Raw genomic sequence first — 19,803 nt, 5'->3', positions numbered from 1 at the left:
GTTCTTAGCGGCGGCAAAAAAAGAACTGAGAGAAGAGGTCCTGAGCGTGGACGTGCATGGTGATGCTTGCCTTAATGTGCCCAAGGATATACGTGATCACTAAATATCCATTTACCCCTGTAGGAAATGAAGTCTTAATTCTGGGTGTCATTGAAGTAATTAATCAAGAAAGAAGTAGCAGAACAATATCACTGATTTTGCTAAGGCTTGTTGCCTCCTTTCTCAAAGCATTCGATTGGCATCTGATCCTTAATTTATGGAGGTGGATAACATCTTGTCCCCAAATGGATCTTTTTATATGTGCTCAACTGACTTGCAGTACACTAGCATATATCCATGGAGTCTCATGAGTAGGTCTCTTGTAACAATGTGGATGGATGGATAGAAATAGATATAGATAGAAATAGATGGAAATATATATTTCTTCCCCTTGAATATCAATATTCCACTTATATGACCCAACAAATGTGCCTTAGCAGAAGTGCTTGGTAGCAGCCACTAAACATTTGCAATTTTGCATCCCACCTGAGTCAGGCATCCACCGTGTGGTAATCCCCATTGGCGACAGAATCCTCACAGCAGGAGGCAATAGGTGCCAGTGCCTGATTGGAGGCGACTTGTCCATAATGGCATCCCTGGGCATGCAATCGGCGGCACCAACACCTTCTTGGCAGCAGCGATACTGATACAGTCTCTGTAATAGTAGATCTAGACAGACAGGGCAGAGCCCTTCTGCCATCAGCCTTGTCACTGCTGTGACCAATTGGCTGTAGGCGGCTCACCGCAGCAGCGGCATTCATGCCCTAACTGCACTCACTCAACAGCGGTCATTCCCCAGTGGTGGTGCTCGTTCACTACTGCCTGCAGTTTTACGGTGGTGGCGCCATTACAGAGATGGCTGTTTGATGACAGCCACTTTGCATTAGCGGTGGATCTCCTGTTGCAAGCATGTTTGCTCATAAGCAGCCTATGGGCAGCAGCACTCTTCTGGTGAATATGGCGTCCGCTCTGCTGCAGACTCTGTGCTGCTGCCATCGTGCCAACCACACTCACTCATTGAAGGCTGCTTGGCAGCAGCAGGGCTAGGCTACGGCTCCCATAGCTTCACTTACACAATGGTGCCTACTCAAGTACGCAGCTTGGCCATGGTGGGGTTCATGCTCCGACCTTGCTTGCTGTCTATTCTGTGGCAGTGCTTTTATGGTGGCAATGGCAGACCCAGGGAAACAGCTCCCATTAAATTGTGCTTCTCGGCTGCGATGGCAGTGCTCGTGCTCCAGCAGTGTTGGTTCATGTGTGCCTGTTAGTTGTTGTCGTCGCTCTGTGCTGCTCGGCAGCAGAGGCGGTCATACACAAACAGCACTTGCTCGTTTTCCAGTTCGGTGGCAGCAGCAGTGCCCATTTGATTGCGCAGCTCAGCAGCTGTGGCAATGCTTGTGCTCCAATAGCGCTTGCTTGTACGTGCCTGTTCATTGGCAGCAGTACTCTTACGGCAATGAGTCGGTTCAAATACGCTGCTCAGCAGTGGCAGCATTCGTGCTCCAGCAGCACTTGCTCGCTTGCACCTGTTCAGTGCTGGCATTGCCCTCACGATAATGGGAGTCATTGGACTGCGCTGCTTGGCAGCAGCGACATCACTCCTGGTCCAACAGCGCTTGCTTGTTTGTGCCTAGTTGGCAACTGCACCCTCAGGGAGGTGTTGGCTGCTCGGATGTAGGGCACCCTTATGGCAGCAGCACATATTCGAGCAGACTGCTTGCCCAACAGCGGTCAGTCCTATGTGCATGCTCTTTGGCGCTGGCACCCTTACAGCGGTGGAAACCACCATTCGACTTCGGAGCTCAGCTGCGATCCTGCCCCAGCAGCAGTCGCTCAAACATGTCCAGTCAGAGGCAGCATTTAGCAGCGACACAGAAGCCAGCCGCTCTTATGGCAGCAGCACACATCTGAGCGGACCGTTTGTCCAACAGCACTCAGTCCTATGTGTGTGCTCTACGATGGCGGCACCCTTACGACGGCAGCAGCAACCACCATTCGACTGCGGAGCTCAGCTGTGATCCTGCCCCAGCAGCAGTCACTCAAGTGTGGCCAGTCAGCGGCAGCATCTAGCAGAGACACAGAAGATAGCTGCTCCAGTACGAACCCTGCAGCCTTCTTGCACCTTCAAGCACTTCCTGAGATAAATCTGTAAACAGACTCTGAGAAAATGAAACTTTCTTGGTCTTAAAGGTGGACCAAGCTGGACTTTATGAGAGCGGAGATTCCCCATTGTTCCTGGCACTTAGCCAAATGGCTAGTAAGCGTAAATTCACTCTCAGAACTCTCTTGCTATGAGCAAGAGGCAGAAAACCAATATTTAGAGAATTTGCAGGCAAACCACCATTATTGCGTCCAATTCTGAGGTGATTTGGTGGCAAGAATGAGAATTATTAAGCTCCTCTGTCAGAATGAGGAGATAAACACCAAGAGTCTGTTCATTTTTATTTATCCATTCTTTAAAACAGGGGTAGTCAAACTGCGGCCCTCCAGATGTCCATGAACTACAATTCTCAGAAGCCCCTGCCAGTGAATGCTGGCAGGGGCTTCTGGGAATTGTAGTCCATGGACATCTGGAGGGCCGCAGTTTGACTACCCCTGCTTTAAAATATAGTAAGCATTTATTTAAGCATATATAGTAAACAAGGTAAGGTCATATTCCTTACCTTGAATAAACAGTATAACACATTTACATGTCACCTGAGGTAAAATAGTCTGTAAACTTGCTGAACAGTCCTCACTGAGAAAAAGAACTGAGGGGAGAGTGCTAAACGCTCCCACATTACGTGACTTTGGGTGGGAAAGTCACCCTCTGTAAGGGGAGAGGTGACCACTCTTGGGAGCTTCTAGAATTGGGAGCTTCTAGAATGGGTACTGCGATTCCTCAGTACCCATGTGTAACTGCACACAAACCATGAAGATGAACATAACCTTGGTGACTCGTATTTGGGCTTTTATTATTCCTTAGACAACATACTGAAATACATTTAAGGGAAAGACTATCAATACTAGTGACATAACTAAGATAAAGGGTTATTAAGAAAAACCTGAAAAGTGGAAGATTTGTTGGAGGTAGGAATAAAGTTATTTTATAACCAAGTGTCAGATAGGATGGAAGGATACTAACTCACCCTTATCTCAATATTTTCTGTTAATATTTCACAAAGGATACTTAATAAAAATAACAAAACTGAGTTTGAATTACTGCTAGAAATGTAAGCACAAAAATGATAGAAAAAATAATATAATGTACTGTTGCTTAATCTGCAGAGATCAAAGTGGGAAGTGCTGTCTAAGTCAGAGGCAATTTATGCTAACGCTATAGGGTTTTGAATACAAGAGACAAAGGTGATTTGCTTTTGCTTGCCTTTATGTAGCAACCCTGGACTTCCTTGGTGGCCTCACATCTAAGTACTAACCAGAGCCAACCCAGCTTAATTTCTGATATCTGTTGAGTTTGGAATAGTCAGGGCCATCCAGGTCTAGGCAAACTGGATAATAAAGGGAAAGAATTTAAGGGAAAACAGGATTTATGGCATGGAAAGAATGAGAATGGCTCTGGGATGACATGTCTTAAAATGTAATAATGGAATCTATAAAATTTTATTATTATTATTTTGATTTATAAACATAATTTTAAGGTGGTATTTAATGCCTCAGAGATTAAAACGTATCTACAATTCAGATGACATGGACAGTCAGAATGGTCAACCCACCCCCCGCCACCGATTTAATACATACATTTTGCAATTGTCCATTAAAGGCAAACTTTTGACAACAAATTCAGAGATTAGAGCCAAAGTTATATAATAGTTAATGAACTAGAATCTGGAAAACCCAAGCTCGTATGACCACTCTGCCATGGAAGTTTGCTGGGTAACCTTGGGCCACTCACATTCTCTCTCACCTACTTCCCAAGGTTGTTGTGATGATAAAATGGAAAAACCATTCTTGGGCTCCCACTGAGGACGAAAGTATAAGTGAAGTTTTAAAAGATTGAATATATTACTGGATTTAAATTGCTGTAGAATCCAAATATATTTTTACCCAGATAAGAAAGTGTATGGATGGATGATAGAGAACTAGTTAAAATGTTGATAACTTCATCACAACCATACCTGACATCTTCTTGCAAAAGAAGAACTGCATTACTAATAATGGATTGATACAAAAAGATATGAGCTGTGCTTTTTCTGTTTTTAACTACAACTTGTCCAATCTGCATTTTGTTTATAGAGCACAGGAATAATAAACTTTAATGATTCACAATTTTTTTCATGTTTCTGTATTCTTTTTGATGTAGTTAAAAAAAAATAAAAACCTTCATTTAACTGAATATGTCAAATTTATATCTTCATAATCCATATTAAGAATGTTTTACCTACAATCTTTCTGCTGGTCCCTTTACTTGCTGCCCCCTTAGCCAGCATAGAGCAGTAGTTAAGACTGTTGGGCTCTAGTCTGGAGAAGCAGGTTTGATTCCCCACTCCTCCACATACAGCCTGCTGGGTGACCTTGGGCCATTCATAGTTCTCTCAGAGCCTTCTCAACCCCACCTACCTCATAAGGTGCTTGTTGTGGGGAGAGAAAGTGAAGGTGATTGTATGCTGCTTTGACACTCCTTAAAGTACAAAAAAGTAGGGTATGAAATCCTACTCCTTCCTTCCCTTCCCCAAAAAACTTCTGAGAGTTGTTGGAAATGCAGAAACAGAATGGGATGAAACACAGGAAGCTACATCTCTAAAGGAAAGCCTGTTTGCTGAAGTACCTTTCAGTTACACAAGTGCTCTTTTGGATCTAGCTAGTATATTTATTACCACACACAAAAAAAATCCCACACAATACCTTTGTCAGTTTTAATAGAAAACAGTAAAACAAATCCTATTCTGATCCTACCTCCTAAAAAAAAAGTTCACCATTTAAAGTGAACGTGCATAAAGATTTGCTGCAACGGAGATCCGTGAGATAAACGCGCAGTAGCTGCCAATACGCTGGAGGCTTTTTCTGCTCCAGATTCCAAATGCCAAGCTGATACATCATTTGGTCATCTGTGTACCAAATTACACAGCTTGCATTAAAAGTACACAAAGCGTTCAGCTATGTCTGAATGTTTATCTGCATACATTTATCATACTTTTAGTTAAAAAGGCATATACAAAATAGTTTTCAAAATAAAAAATAATTTACAGATCACATAAGAACCACAAAGAAAATAATGAAAATATATAATATGGCAACCACAGACATAAATTAATAAAACTGAATGCGATGTTAGGATCAAAAGGCAATCTGAAATCTACAGAAAGCCAGAAAAATTGGACCCACAAATGGGTAAGTTATGCTCTTTGCAGAGGTCTGAATGAGGTGATACCTGGAAAATCAATTAGAAAAATATCTTGTAAGGTTTCAGAATTCCTAAAGTCATGTAGCACTGTCAAATAATGACAGAGTCAGTTCATGTTATTCAAATTCTGTGCTCAAGTTTAGATGATCAAAACTTTGCTTTAAGAGTAACTGAATCAATACCTCTTTCTGCTGTCGTTCCAGTTCCCTCATACGGATATCTCTTGCTTCTGCTCGGGCTGCACGTTTGGCTGCAAGCCGTGCTTCTGCCTGTCACATTGAAAGAAAGCAATTTTAATTGTCACACCCAAGGAGAAATTTTTTTGTACTAAAATCACCTAACCAAGCAAAACAGAGAACACAACAAAGTCTAAATACAGGAGTAAACACAAGATATAAGAAGATAGTACTAATGTGCTTCAGTATTTCAACCAAGAGTCAGTTATATTAGTTGTTTAAACACCTGATTTTGTAAAAACACTTCAATTTGTTTAAGTCACCCAGTACAACATATATTCTGGATATAAGGTTTGTTGCACTGGAGATTTTGAATGATTGCCCACTATGTTAGTTCCTTGAAATAGTTCCATTTTATTATCCCTCTGTACCTAAAGAAAGAGTAACAACAGTACACTATCCATGGTATATTTTCTGCCTAATATCCATAAATATTGGCAGGTCTTCCCCCAAGAATATATAAAAACTTTAAGAATGTCAGTCTCTGCCATATCTCAACTTCCCCAGTTTTCCTAGCTTTTTTATACTAGAACTATAAATTGGAACTATGGGGGAGAGTTTGGGAGCTATTAAAGATTTATCCTAGAGCCTGAGAACAAACTGGGTTAAAGAGCCAACAGTTCTATCTAATAAAACCAAGTAGAGAGGGCATTTCAAAAGAGAATGGTTCATTTGCCCAGAAAATGGAATACTGGATACTCACCATGAACAATCCTTCTATCTGAAGATTGAGAACATCATTTTGAGTACTGGGAGACTTTCCCATCATCCTTTGGAGGCAGGAAATTGGTTGTAATCCTCCTCCCCCTCAGAGCTGTTGATCCTTAGTTCTGAGACTTCCAAGACCCCAGAAGCAGGGAGGGGGACCAAAAACAAAAACAACAAACGCACACACAACTCCAAGCAACATGGTACAAACACAACTCCACATCAACATGAACATGACAGGTGAGAACATGATAGGGAGGAGACTAACAAAGAAGAAATTATTATATATTGAAGACAGAAATTATATGGACTATGTGGCAGCAGACATCTCTATGACTCCCTGGACCATAATCCTCATAAAATCAGGCTGAAGCTGAATACAGACTATTTTCCTGCTGTAGCTGTGTACCAGGGAAGCACTGCAGTAAGCAGCAGCAGGTTCGGTAGAGGTTTCCATTCTATCATACTTTCATCATAAGACTGCAGAAATAGCCATATATTCATGCAGTATGGAACAATATTCCTCTGCTGACAAGTTTAGCATATCCCTCTGGCAGTCTCCTTGGGGATGTTACTTGACTCTCCCCACATCCATGCCCAGAAGAAACTGCCTCAGTCCCTCTCACCTGGCTCTTACCCAGGTCCTAGCAGACTGCCCTTTTCAGGTCACGCCCACCTATATGTGGTCACTCTGCATGTGTCTCAATTACCACACCCCTCTGACGCCTCACCTTTTGACCAAGTACTGGGAGGTATACGGCTAGCCATACTTGCCCTAGGAGACCAAGGCATGGCCAGTTCTTAGCTACTCTTTCCCTGTTCTCCACTGATCTGGACATCTGTCAGGACAGACTCCATCTGCCCCTATTCTCTGGTTTTCTGCAATTGCCCATGGTACATCTGGTCTTGGCCATATTGTCCACAGCTGCCACTCTTCAATGGTGTGCTATTTTGCTGCTTGGCTTGGGAAGAGTTGTGGACAACACCCCAAGTAACTGTGCCACTGCTTGAACTGGCTGGCTATCATTTCATCGTGCTGAGACAGTGAATAATGATTTTTTGAAAGTGAAGACACAAACAAAATAATGAAGACAAGGGACTGCAACATGAAAGCTACAAACCAGAAAAGATCAAACACATAAGACAACAAAGCACAACACTCAGATTTCCTTGTTCTCTTAATGGAGGCAGGAAAAAGCTGAGGATCAACTGCTCTAAGGGATAGAAGTCAAAAGATTCCTACTAATTTCCTGCCTCCAAAGGATGATGAGAAAGTCTGATACAAAAATCATGCCCTCAGTTTCAGATGAGAAATTTCTCTTCATCATCCTCAAAACAACAAAGCAGAGAGTCCAGGATTACAGCATAATATTTTTCTACACATGGAACTACGAGTCCATTATAATTTATCACACTTAATACAAGTATATTTTAAACATATTAAAACATGATAAAGATACTTCAAATTATATTCAACAATAACTGGTAAATATTTAAGAACAGAACAAGAGGATTACAAACCTAGGCTATACATTCACCATTCAGGACAACTTATGCAGAGATCAGTTTCTAAAATCCAGTTTGCACTTTGAAATTATAGGTTCAAAATTCTTTAAGATCACACAACTGATCTTATCCAAAAACAAGACATCTTTCTTCCCAACATAACCATTTGGTTTGCTAGTTAGAAGCTATCCAGTTTCTGAAGACTTTTGCTTACTTCTAATACCCAGAAGTTACAGTTTAAAGATAGTTATTAAGGAAGGCGGCATGGTTCAGTGACAAGAGCATCTGCTTGGAATGCAGAAGGTCCCAGATTCAATCTCCAGTAATTCCAGCTAAAAGGACTGGGTAATAACAAATATGAAACCCTCTACTTGACAAGCTGGAGAGCTGCTGGCAGTCTAAGTTATCAGTACTGGTAATGATGATGCAACACTAGGCTGATTCTGTGTAAATCAACTTCACATTAGATTATTAAATCAAACTTTTAAATTATTATTATTATTTAATTTTTAGACCGCCCTTCTCCAAATAGGTCTCAGGGCGGTTTACAACATAAACATTTAAAACACAATAAAATCCCCATTAAAACCCCAATTAACATCAACAACAAGTCACATATTGTTATAAGCGGCGGTGGTCACAATTCTGATCGTAGTTACTCTACTTCCCCCCAAGTTCAGCCTGGTGGGGAGAATAATATTCAGAAGAGGGTGGCACCAATGCAATAGATCTAACAATGATCTTGATGTTAGAGATCTCAATATTGGAGGGGATCCTCTGATGGATTAGTGGGAGAGCTGCCCTGACCTCAACCATGAAATAATGTTCATTAGCATTGAACATTATTTTATTTAAAACATTTTTATGTTGCCTTTCCACCCAGTCTGGTGGCCCCAACAACCATGAAAAATTAATTCCCTTGATGTTTCAAGGCTTAGTTAAAAGCTAAATTATCAGAGTGGAACAACCACTCTTATCTCAATAAAGAAATCACATTACTTGGGCAGCTCAGGCAGTGAAGAACAGACCGGGGAAGGGGGGAAGAGAAAATCTGTATTTTAAGGAGGTGTGTGTGTGTGTGTGTATAAAATAACAGCCCTGCCTGCTTCCCTCCCTCAGAGATAGATACATACAATATATAAAGACAACCTGTATCATGACGTCTTGCTGCTCAGAAACGTCCCTCTTTCCTTACCTGCAAATTCTCACATAGCAAATCCTGAGACCTGCCCCAGCTTCCCTCATAGCCAAACCAAAGGCTTACCCCAGCAATAATCCATCTGTCTATCTCCATGCTCAGGAAAGCAAAATACTGTGTTTTCCTTCTTACATCAAATGTTGCAACAAACTTCAATATTCATGCACACTCAATCTGACAAAGGATCTGCTGCATACTCTGAATTCTCAGTCTTGTGCTCTCCCCCCCATCTCCAACTTCCATTTGCTTTTCTCCAGACTCTCCTAGAATTCTTCCTTCAATTTTTACCTGGATTTACTTTCTTGGGTACTCAAGTAACCTTGCCTAATACTTTTCTTGGACCACAGACCTTCCAGAAGGTTTGTAGGCTGTCAGCTGCCTTAGACACCACACCATGTTATACATATTTGTTCAATTCTTAATGAATAATGAAAGATAGCTATTCCCTGTTCTAGACAGCTTAAAATGAGCTGTCAAACCACTACTCATGCATCTGAGAAAATCAGTCATAATGCAATTGACCAGTTCATGCGGCAGACACTGCAAATACTAAAGATATATTAGTATCAGACTAAAACTCAGGGAATACGCTGAAATAAATGAAGTGCACCCTCTCAATATGAGAGAAAGATTTAGAACGGAATCCTGAGCCTCAGAGGAGGGTTGTATATAAATGTAATAAATAAATAAAGATAAAATGGAAAAACAGGACATCAAGATGACTGGTATTAATTCAGCAGAAATGTAAAACTGAGATTTATAATGGAGCACAAAAGACTGTGATGATTAATAAGAAGATGCAGATTTGAGGGTATCACAATAACTGACAGAATCTATTTGTTCCAATGAGTAACTGTGGAAAGATTTTTTATGCGCAAGTTTGTTTTGATGTAAAAGTAATTATTTGCTTATACGATTTCTATGAACTTTGTAATGTGGATGATTTTCAAAAATAAAAAATAAAAGATGAAATAAAAAGCTGAGTTTAGTGAACGTGATCTTACAAGAGAGTTACAGGCATGCATAAAGCAACTGACAAAAGTCAACAACTTTTCTTCAAACCAACCACAGAGATCAAAAACTGTACCTATTATCCTCCACCTTTGTAGTAGATCTACTCTACTTGTCTTCCAAATCCTTCTTGCAGCAAATCCTCCTCTTTCCTACAAAGCAATTGTATACCAGCAACTGCTGAATATGGCAGTTTGTCTGCCTCCCCTCTGCCTCACTTACAGTCAGCTTGGCAACATTCCAATGATGTACTGCAACTTTGCCCTGCATTGTTGCAACACTGCTAAGGGCTACACATGTCTTACCATAAGGTCTCTTCAGTCTATGAAATCATTAAGGTGGGGTAAATTGCAAGATGCATATAAGAAAAATTTTAAGCATTTTAAATTATAGCACAAACTTTCATAGTAGTTCAATTAACAAAAATTGCAGCTATGTAGCTTGAAGAGATCAATATACATATCCTCACATCACAATGTAAACATAGTATCAACTTTTTGGTACCAAGCCAGATCAGCTTTTAAAAAATATCTGTAACCAACTATACCACACTTTTAATCATTTTAAATATCTATTTTAACTGGGAATTTTAGATGTACCAACCTCTCTGGCAATATGACTCAAGGCTTCATCTTCTGCAGAGAACCTATCTTTCACTGGTGTTCTTTTCCTTCCCGATCCAGGAGTCCCCATGTTTAATTATATCTTCAGTAATTCTCTCACAGGATTGGGTGAGCTCCAGGTGGACAGATCTAAAATGAACTAAGAAGATTGAGAGGCTTATTTTTAAGATATATATTTTACATATTTACTATTAATTGTTCAAAAATCTGAGCAATCAAGGACCTTTTCTATAATGTCTCCTATACACAAACACATACACAATACTGACAATATGTTATTAGAAAACAGGATCTAGTTCTTTTACAAGCCAGGATTCTAAACTCATAGTTAAATATAGTAGATATATAAATACACTTAAGATTGCATTGTTAGTCAAGTTTCAAAAACTTCTAAGGACACTTCATACTGTTATGAATGTGTTTCTAAGTACGAGTCACCAAGAACCACATGCCTAAAAATAGAACTACAATTCTAACTTTACTTATTTCCAGTTTAAACCTTTCATGCAGTGGATGATGAACAGATGTGACTTTTCTAAGGCCACAAACCCTTTATCCTAACAAATACAAGTTCTGTTTCAAATTATTTTAGACAGCCTAAACCTATTATCAATTTCCAGTTCTGCAGCTCAGTTTAAATGAAGGTGCTCTAAAGAAAAGCAGCTCCAGATATTTTACAAGAAGTCACACAATGTTTTCTTGGAAGGAACTACACGAAGCTTAGTTAAGCACTATTTTAATGACCAGGGAACACATGTATTTTGTGTTGTAATTGCTGATTCTGAATTTTCTTTGTCACTTTCATTCTCTACATTCTGTTTGCTCCAATGTCCGAAAGGTCACTATAGATCCATAGTATCTCACCTCAGCCTGGAGTTTAAAGAGACAGCAGTGCCAAACACCCAAGATTGTGAGCTTCTCTAGTCTCACTCAGAGGAAGAGAAATACTATAGGACATAGTACTCTCAAGCTCATCTGGTACCATCTGCTCTGTGCCTGGGCTGGTGCCAGCAGAATGGGTATCAAATATATGCAATGCACTGGGCATCCTGGTTAAGGATGTACTATAAATACACAAGGCATACCCGTTTTTATGCACACATGTACTTTGAAATCCACCTGGACAGAAATAGTGACACCTGCTGAATCTCTGTCAATGAAATAGAAAGGCAAAACTACAAGTTAACATGAAGCTGCAAAAAACATTAAATGAAAAATTCTTCCTTTCTAAAACACAATTATGTTCCTAACAACATGGACTGAACCCGACATGTCGCTATAACTCAGCTATGGATCTTTCCAGGTGTTCCTGAACAATCTAACACCTCAGAAGTCAAGTATGAAAAATAACATAAAAGGGTTAAAATTCTCATCAGTTAAACACACAACTATTCCTTCCATATTTGTAATTAAACAAAATCGGCAATATGTAGCAGAATGTTTGACATCAAAGAATGTTTATCAACATTTAAATTTTTATGAGAATAAAACGTGATAGCAAGTACAATGAAAGCACTGCAATTTATATGTAAAAACTGACTATAGATGACAGTACTGATGGGTAATGGTCAGAGTGTCAGACAAAGATCTGAGAGACTGAGGTTCAAACCACTTCTCTGTCAAAGCCTGCCGAATGACTTTGGACCATGCTTTCAGCCTAACCTACTTCCCAGGATTATTGTGACAATATGAGGAAGGAACTCCAACTGGTACAAAATGCAGCTGCATGAGTCCTGACAAGTATTCAATATGACCATTTATGCACTGGAGGTTTCATGCTGGGTTGCAGGCTGGAGTTTTAGTCGTGGCAGGTGGCCCCACCTCTTCCTGCACCCACACGGGGGAGCATTTGGCCCAGTGCACCTCATCTGCCCCCTATTTGTGTTCCTGCACGAGACTTGGGGCAGTAAAGTGGCCAGTGCATAAACGGTCTATGAAGCACACAATCCAGGTGCTCACCCAGTTTCATTGGCTCCAGATTGGAGACCAAATCAGGTTCAAGGTGCTAGTTTTAACCTTTAAATCCCTCAATGGTCTGGGACCAGCAGGATCTGCGGGACCATGTTTTCCCTTATAATCCCCTAAGATCACAGAGTTCCTCAGAACAGGGTCCCTGGTCTGAAGAGGTGAAGTTGGCCTCAACTAGGACCAAGGCCGAAAAAGTGGAATGAGCCTGGAAGTATGAGCTCCCAGAAAACATCAGGGCTCTGTAGGATCTAAATCAGTTCTGCAGGACCTGCAAAATGGAGCTATTCCACCAGGCTTACAGTCAAGGCCAAAAATAACATCCACCGTGGAAGGCTAGCCTCATTGCTGGGGGGGGGGGGGAGAGATGGGAGAAGGAAGTGGAAGAATCTGCTGCCAAACCTCCCCAACTGGAATTCTAGTCGGGGGTATGAGTTACAGAAACTGAACATATTTCATTTTTAATAGTTTTTAAATTTTTAATACTGTATATGTTTTAATTGTGTTATCCACTGTGAACAATTGGAAAGGCAGGATACAAATATAATAATAATACCACCAGATTTACCACCCAACCAACAGTAGCTGGAGTGTGACAGAATGAAGGAGACAATCATCTAATGAGAATTTTTGGAAAGTGGGCTTGATGGCCCAAATGAAAAAATATTGAGTAGTGGAGGTAAAAACACAGTAATTTAATCATAAATAAAATCAACTGCTACACAACCAATACACCAAAGTGCTCTTACGGCACAAGTTCTAAATTTAATCTACACAGTCATGGTTACTGCATTTTGCCTTTACCAAAAAGTAACACAAGCAGGAAACATGATCAGCTCACTGTTGTTCTCTTCCCCACCCTTGAACTGTCTGGCACTAGCCATGCCATCACACATTTGGGGCTCTATTATCTTTACATTACATAATGTACACAAACTTGGTTTGTGGTTGTTCTATAAAGTCTGCTTTTTTGCATGCTTCTCCCTGGATCATACTGCCATACAGAAACAAAGTAATTCAGAGACCAAGATCTTACAGGTGGGAACATTGTCCATTATTAAAATGAAGGCCTTATGAATAAAATTTTAAATAACCTTAAGTGATTATGGAAGATTTTGCTGTTATAGGCAGAGCTCCAGGAGGAAGATCTAATTTTTATCATGATTATTTTTAGATAATGCATATTAAGTAATGGGATAATGTTCCCATCAACATCTATTTCAGTAATATTCTGTATTTATACAGCAAACTTCATTAGAAAGTTACTCATCCTATAACTTAATGAAATTATCACAGCTAACTGTAGAATTATTCTTTAACAGAAAACAAGTACCATTAGTACTACTCCCACAGAGAATTAGTACTACTCCCAAGGAATTTTTAAAATGCTGTACCTGTTCCAGAAATCATGTAAGAATTATGCCCTAATATATATTTCAGAAGTAAACTCAGTCCTACCATAAATCTGTAAAACCAGCGGTTCTCACCCCATGGCTAGTGAAGAGCTGTATTCACAATGATCATTTTATTTAACATCTTTATGCGCTCTCTTGCTCAGCTGGTAGGGAGGTTTGGGCTGGGTTGCCACCAATATGCAGATGACACCCAGCTCTTCCTCCTGATGGATGACTGCCCCAATTCCTCCCCAGAAACCTTAACCAAATACCTGTAAGAAGTGACGAAATGGCTCAAGCAGAGTCATCTGAAGCTCTAACCTTCAAAGACAGAGGTCCTGTGACTAGGTATGAAGGAACCAAGCGAGGAAGTGCGCCTACCCAATCTGGACGGAGTGCATCTAACAGTAGCCCACTCAACCAAAAACCTGGGAGTGATCCTCGATACCTCCCTTTCCATGGAGACACAGGTCACAAGAGTAGCGCGGCAGGCCTACTACCACCTACGCCAAGACAAGCTACTAGCACCCTACTTGGCACCAGAATACCAGTCACAGTGATCCATGCGACGGTCACCTCTAGACTGGATAAGCCTACCCTTATCCTTGATCCAGAAACTGCAATTGGTGCAGAATGCAGCGGCCAGGATTTTCACCAGTACACCATAGAGATCTCACATCCGGCCTATCCTTCAAGACCTCAAACCCAATTGAATTACGGATCAGGCTTAAGGTTTTGGTTCTTACCTTCAAGGCCATACGTGGTCTGGGCCCAGTGTACCTAAGAGACCATCTCTCTGCCTATACCCCCAAAAGAGCATTATGCTCTGCCACCGCCAACTGGCTAGTGATCCCTGGCCCCAAAGAAGCACGTTGGTCCTCAACGAGGGCCAGAGCCTTTTCTGTCCTGGGCCCCACCTGGTGGAACGAGCTCCCTGAAGAGATCAGGGCCCTGTCCGAACTCCCAAAATTCCGCAGGGCCTGCAAAAGGGAGCTCCTCCACAAGACATTTGCCTGAGACTGGCAACAGGTCCCCCCTCAGACATCCTCTCCATGGCCTCAACCAGTCTGTCCTCTCTAAGGGCCTTAGCTAAGTTCCGTTCCTGTTATATTGTTTAAGATCACTGAAATTGTGTTATTTAGATTATTGTTGTTGTTGTATTATTTATGTTATATATTAATTCGTTCCATGTATCACCCCATGTTGTATGTAAACCACCTTGAGCCATATGGAAGGGCGGTATAGAAATCAATCCATCAATCAATCAAGCAAGCAAGCAAACACACACTAAACTAACAAAGCCAGATGATTACTACATGCACTGTACACCACTCCAAACACGCACATTCAATTTATAACTCTAACCAGAGGCTGTAAAGAACAATGAACAGGGGTTCCTGGGGCACATCGGCATGAGATCCACAGGTCAGGAAAGCTATCTCTTTGCCCATCCTTTCAGACGCGGCTATTTCAAGTTGTGAACCATTTGCTAATTAGAAGCCTAACCAGGCAATGGCCTGGCCCAATTTTCTAGTACCACACTAGGGATGCAGTCCAAAGTACTAGACATGTGAAAGAAGTGTGTTAAAATTATTACTCGTTTTAGCAGATGGCCATATCTACTACATTCCACCATACTTCAGTCAGCATGGATGTGATAAGCATGCAGCTGTAATAGTCACTAAGTATAGTTATCATTAAATCTTAATATAATTGGATAGCTATAATTTGGCAAATTATTTTCCTTCCACATCCTATAGCCTTTGTTGTCAGCTTTCCTCCTTCACTGAGGCACAGAAAAAAAAACTGGATACAGAAATGGAGACTGTGACACTCATCTTTAAGAAGACAGAAACAGCACTTTTGTCTGATTTGCTGCATTTCATAAAATCATAGACTAATAGAGTTGGAAAGGCCCTCATGGGTCATCTAGTTCAACCCCCTGCACTATGCAGGACACTCACATCCTAATCGCTCATCTACTGTAACCTGCCATGCCTTTGCCTTCACAGAATCAGTCTCTCCGTCAGATGGCTATCTAGCCTCTTATTAAAAAATTTCCAAAGATGAAGAACCCACCACCTCCCAAGGAAGCCTGTTCCACTGAGAAATGGCTATAACTGTCAGGAACTTCTTCCAGATATTTAGATGGAATTTCTTTTGAATTAATTTCATCCTATTCATTCTGGTCTGTCCCTCCGGGGCAAGAGAGAACAATTCTGCTCCATCCTCCATATGGCACCCTTTTAAAATAATTTTTTAATTCAAAATAATTATTGCAGTTCAAAACACAGAACGCTACTATGACCCAAACCATGGAGTGGGATGCAACCTCCACAAAAATTAATGAACTCACTTTTGAGCAAACGTGCTTAGGATCAGAATTTAATAATGGCACTAATAACAATGAAGTTTAGACTAGCATTCAGCTATCCTTTTTGCTTCCTAATGAAGTAAAGGACAGCAGCTACTTCTTTAATACCTGAAGAATTACTGAGCATCACAGCTTCTGAGTTATGCAAGTGTGTCTGAACATCTCTTCTAGAGCCACAGTTCTCAATGCTTCTCCAAAGCATACTACTACTAGAATCATAGAGTTGGAAGGGGCTTACTGGGTCATCTAGTCCAACCCCCTATACCATGCAGGACACTCACAACCCTATCGCTGAAAGTGTAACTTGCCATCCCCTTGAATCTTCACAGAATCAGCCTCGCTGTCAGATAGATATCAAGCCTCTGTTTAAATATTTCCAAAGAGGGAGAACCCACCACCTCCAGAGGAAGCCTGCTCCACTGAGAAACAACTCTGACTGTCAGGAACTTCTTCCAGATATTTAGATGGAATTTCTTTTGAATTAATTTCATCCCATTGGATCTGATCCAACCCTCCAGGACAAGAGAGAACAACTCTGCTCAATCCTTCCTATGGCACCCTTGAAGATGGTTATTAGATCAGTCGTCTCCTCTCCAGGCTAAACAGACCAAGTTCACCCTACCTTTCCTCATACGTCTTGGTCTCCCAACTCCTCACCATCTTTGTTGCCCTCCTCTGGACACGCTCCAGTTTCACTACATTCCTCATCAATTGTGGTGCCCAAAATGGAACACAGTACTCCAAGTGAGGCCAAAACACAGCAGACTAAAGCGGTACTATCACCTCGCATGATCTGGACACGATACTCCGTTTGATACAGCACAAAATACAATTTGCCTTTTTAGCCACTGAGTCACACTGCTGACTCATGTTCAATGTATGGTCTACTAATACTCCTAGATCCTTTTTGCACATACTACTGCCACGACAAGTCTCCCGCATCCTATACTGGTGTAGATGGTTTTTACTACCTAAATGCAGAACTTTACATTTGTCCCTATTGAATTTCATTTTTCAGTTTAGACGAGTTCTCGAGCCTATCAAGATCATCCTGTATTCTGTTTTCTGTTGTGTTTGCTACCTCTCCCAGTTTAGTATCATCTACAAATTTAATAAGTATCCCCTCTAATCCCTCATCCAAATCATTTATAAATACATTGAACAACACAGGCCCCAGGACAGATCCCTCCACTTACTAAACTGGCCTTTTTCCTATTCTTACTTTATCCACCCAGTATTAAAAACCAGCTCTCATTTCTGGTATTGGGAACAAGGAAAGACTCCCACTGGCCCTGTCTGAAGCAAAACGAATTTCCCAAGCATCTAGTGAAGATTACTTCACATTAAGGTTGCCAGTTCCAGATTCTGAATGGACACTTGTAATCTTCAAAGCAATAATTGTGCGTCCGCACGTGTATGTATGTGCCCCCAAGCCACTTATGGCAACATTATGAATTACCTCCAAAACCTCCTATTGTTAACAGCTGAGGGCTGTGGCTTCCTTGATCAAGTCAATCCATCCCATGTTGGGTCTTCCTCTTTTCCTAGGATTATTGTCTTTTCCAGAGCCTTCTGTCTTCTCATAATGTAAACAAAGCCTTAGTTTAGTCATTTTATTTACCTGACTAAATATATTATTTACTGATACAACAAAATCTACATACGCTAATGGGAATCCACATTGCTCCTTTTTCAGTGTTGGGTTCCAATGCAACATATCTGGCTAATCCCCAAATAAGTATTCAATACAGCATATCCAAAACAAGAGAGCAAGTGCCCCTTCCTAGCTCCCTTCTGAGTGCATCTCAGGTTACTATTATACCATGCACTATACTCCCTCCCTCAGTAATCTGAAATAACTGTCCCAATAATTCCCCTTTTACCTATTAGCATGTGCTAATATGTTTATGTTTTCATAAGATATGCACTTTATTTTTCTGTCAATTTCTGTAATGTTTCTGTCCCTTACAGTTATCACAAAAATAAAACAAACCCAATAATAGGGTGTATTTAAATGGTAAAATCCTACTCACTTTGCTTTGCTGATTGTAAACTTGGCATTTAAAACTGCTAGTGGTATCTACTGCTAATGGTGTCTACATTAAGTGACCCTAAGGATACACCCTCACATGATATTAAAGCAATACTTAAAGAGAAAGCTAGCATGCATAAAACCATACTGACATTGAGACCTTGAAGGGCTTCCTGTAACTGCTCAGCTCCAATTCTGAGAACACATCTCTTAAAATTATCACTAAGATTAATGCGACTGACTTTTGCAACTGCCTTAAAATTAGGACTAATGAAAGTTGGGGGGGGGGGGGAGAGACTCTGTTTTGGCTTTTTCTGTTATGAAACTACTCCCTTGGAGTTCTTCCACATGCAAACCCTCTGAACATCATATCCTTGACCACTTTAGGTTTCAGTGCACCTGACCTAGATGGCTCAGACAAGGCTGACCTCAGAAGCCAAGTAGGGCTGGCCATTTATTTATTATTTACATTTCTAGAGCGCCCCTACCGACCCTGTCATCTTGGGATGGTCTGCAACTTTTATAAAATACAAATTAAACAGCTAAACAGTTGAACATAACACTGCAATATTAGTGGTAACACCAACACTATAGAGCTAGATGTTTACTGCCCTTGCCATTTGAGGAGTTCTAGCAAGAGTATGCTGCAGCAGGGCAGGCCCACTGATGTTCAACCTATTTACTTGTCTGGACCAGCCTCAACCATAACCCTGGTGGAGAGACCATCAAGTAAGTTCAGGAGCACTAGGAGCACCAAGGCAGCCTACAACAAACCACCTTGTCAGGTCTCTCGCCATGAACTTCCCAGCGCCGCCACTGCTTGGAAACCACTTTGGAGACCAGAGATCCGCCTCATTCTTCTTGTTGTTTCTGCTTTGGAAGTTCTGCACCCGTAAAGGCCACTACGCGGAAATGAAAGCGGCCAGTTTTGGTGGGGCTCCCGTCCAAGTCGGTTACGCGAGAGATAACAGGCCTCCCACTCCCGATCCGGGAGAGGACACCCTAACTATTCAAGCAAGCTTCAGCAGACGGCCGGAAATCGCCTCCCCTCCCAACCAGCCCCAGTGTCCCCGACACTGAAGAAGCCCCACCGGCTCCCCCCCCCCATCCCACCCCCTTCCCGAAGCTCGGCGAGAGGCATGTCCGAGAGAGCTCTAGGCCACAGCAGCCCTCCGGGGCTGCCTCTTCCTGCGCGCCGGGAGCACCAGCAGCCCATCCCGCCCGCTGGAGCCTCGGAGGCGCAAGGACGCCGCCGCCGCCGCCCAAACCCGGCGGCAGGAGCCCCGAACCCCCACGCCGGAGGCCGCCTCAGCCCCTCCACACAGCAGGCGAGAAGCCGCCAGGCAAAGCAGGGCGGGGCAGCGGCCGAAGGCGAG

The 19,803-nt window shown here is 41.7% G+C and overlaps 1 protein-coding gene across 20 annotated transcripts in view; it reads right to left on the bottom strand.

Moving 5' to 3' along the window:
- Nucleotides 1–19,803, bottom strand: part of LRRFIP2 (LRR binding FLII interacting protein 2) — a 72,488-nt gene that overhangs the window by 52,311 nt on the left and 374 nt on the right. For 18 of the 20 annotated variants that reach the window (XM_077303917.1, XM_077303919.1, XM_077303910.1 and 15 more), the window contains exons 2-3: nt 10,643–10,801; nt 5,563–5,649 (exon numbers count right to left, since the gene is read on the bottom strand). In XM_077303917.1, the coding sequence (XP_077160032.1) occupies nt 5,563–5,649; nt 10,643–10,732 (177 nt within the window). In that variant the 5' untranslated portion in view covers nt 10,733–10,801. Of the gene's footprint in view, nt 1–5,562; nt 5,650–10,642; nt 10,802–17,854; nt 17,972–19,204; nt 19,451–19,803 lie in introns of those variants that run through there. The other 2 variants (XM_077303913.1, XM_077303912.1) reach the window with 2 other exon arrangements.

This window comes from Paroedura picta, chromosome 11 (genome assembly GCF_049243985.1).
Source record: "Paroedura picta isolate Pp20150507F chromosome 11, Ppicta_v3.0, whole genome shotgun sequence".
NCBI classification, from domain to species: domain Eukaryota; kingdom Metazoa; phylum Chordata; class Lepidosauria; order Squamata; family Gekkonidae; genus Paroedura; species Paroedura picta.
Note: the sequence above shows the minus strand (reverse complement) of the source record. Positions and strands in the feature narration are given on the sequence as shown.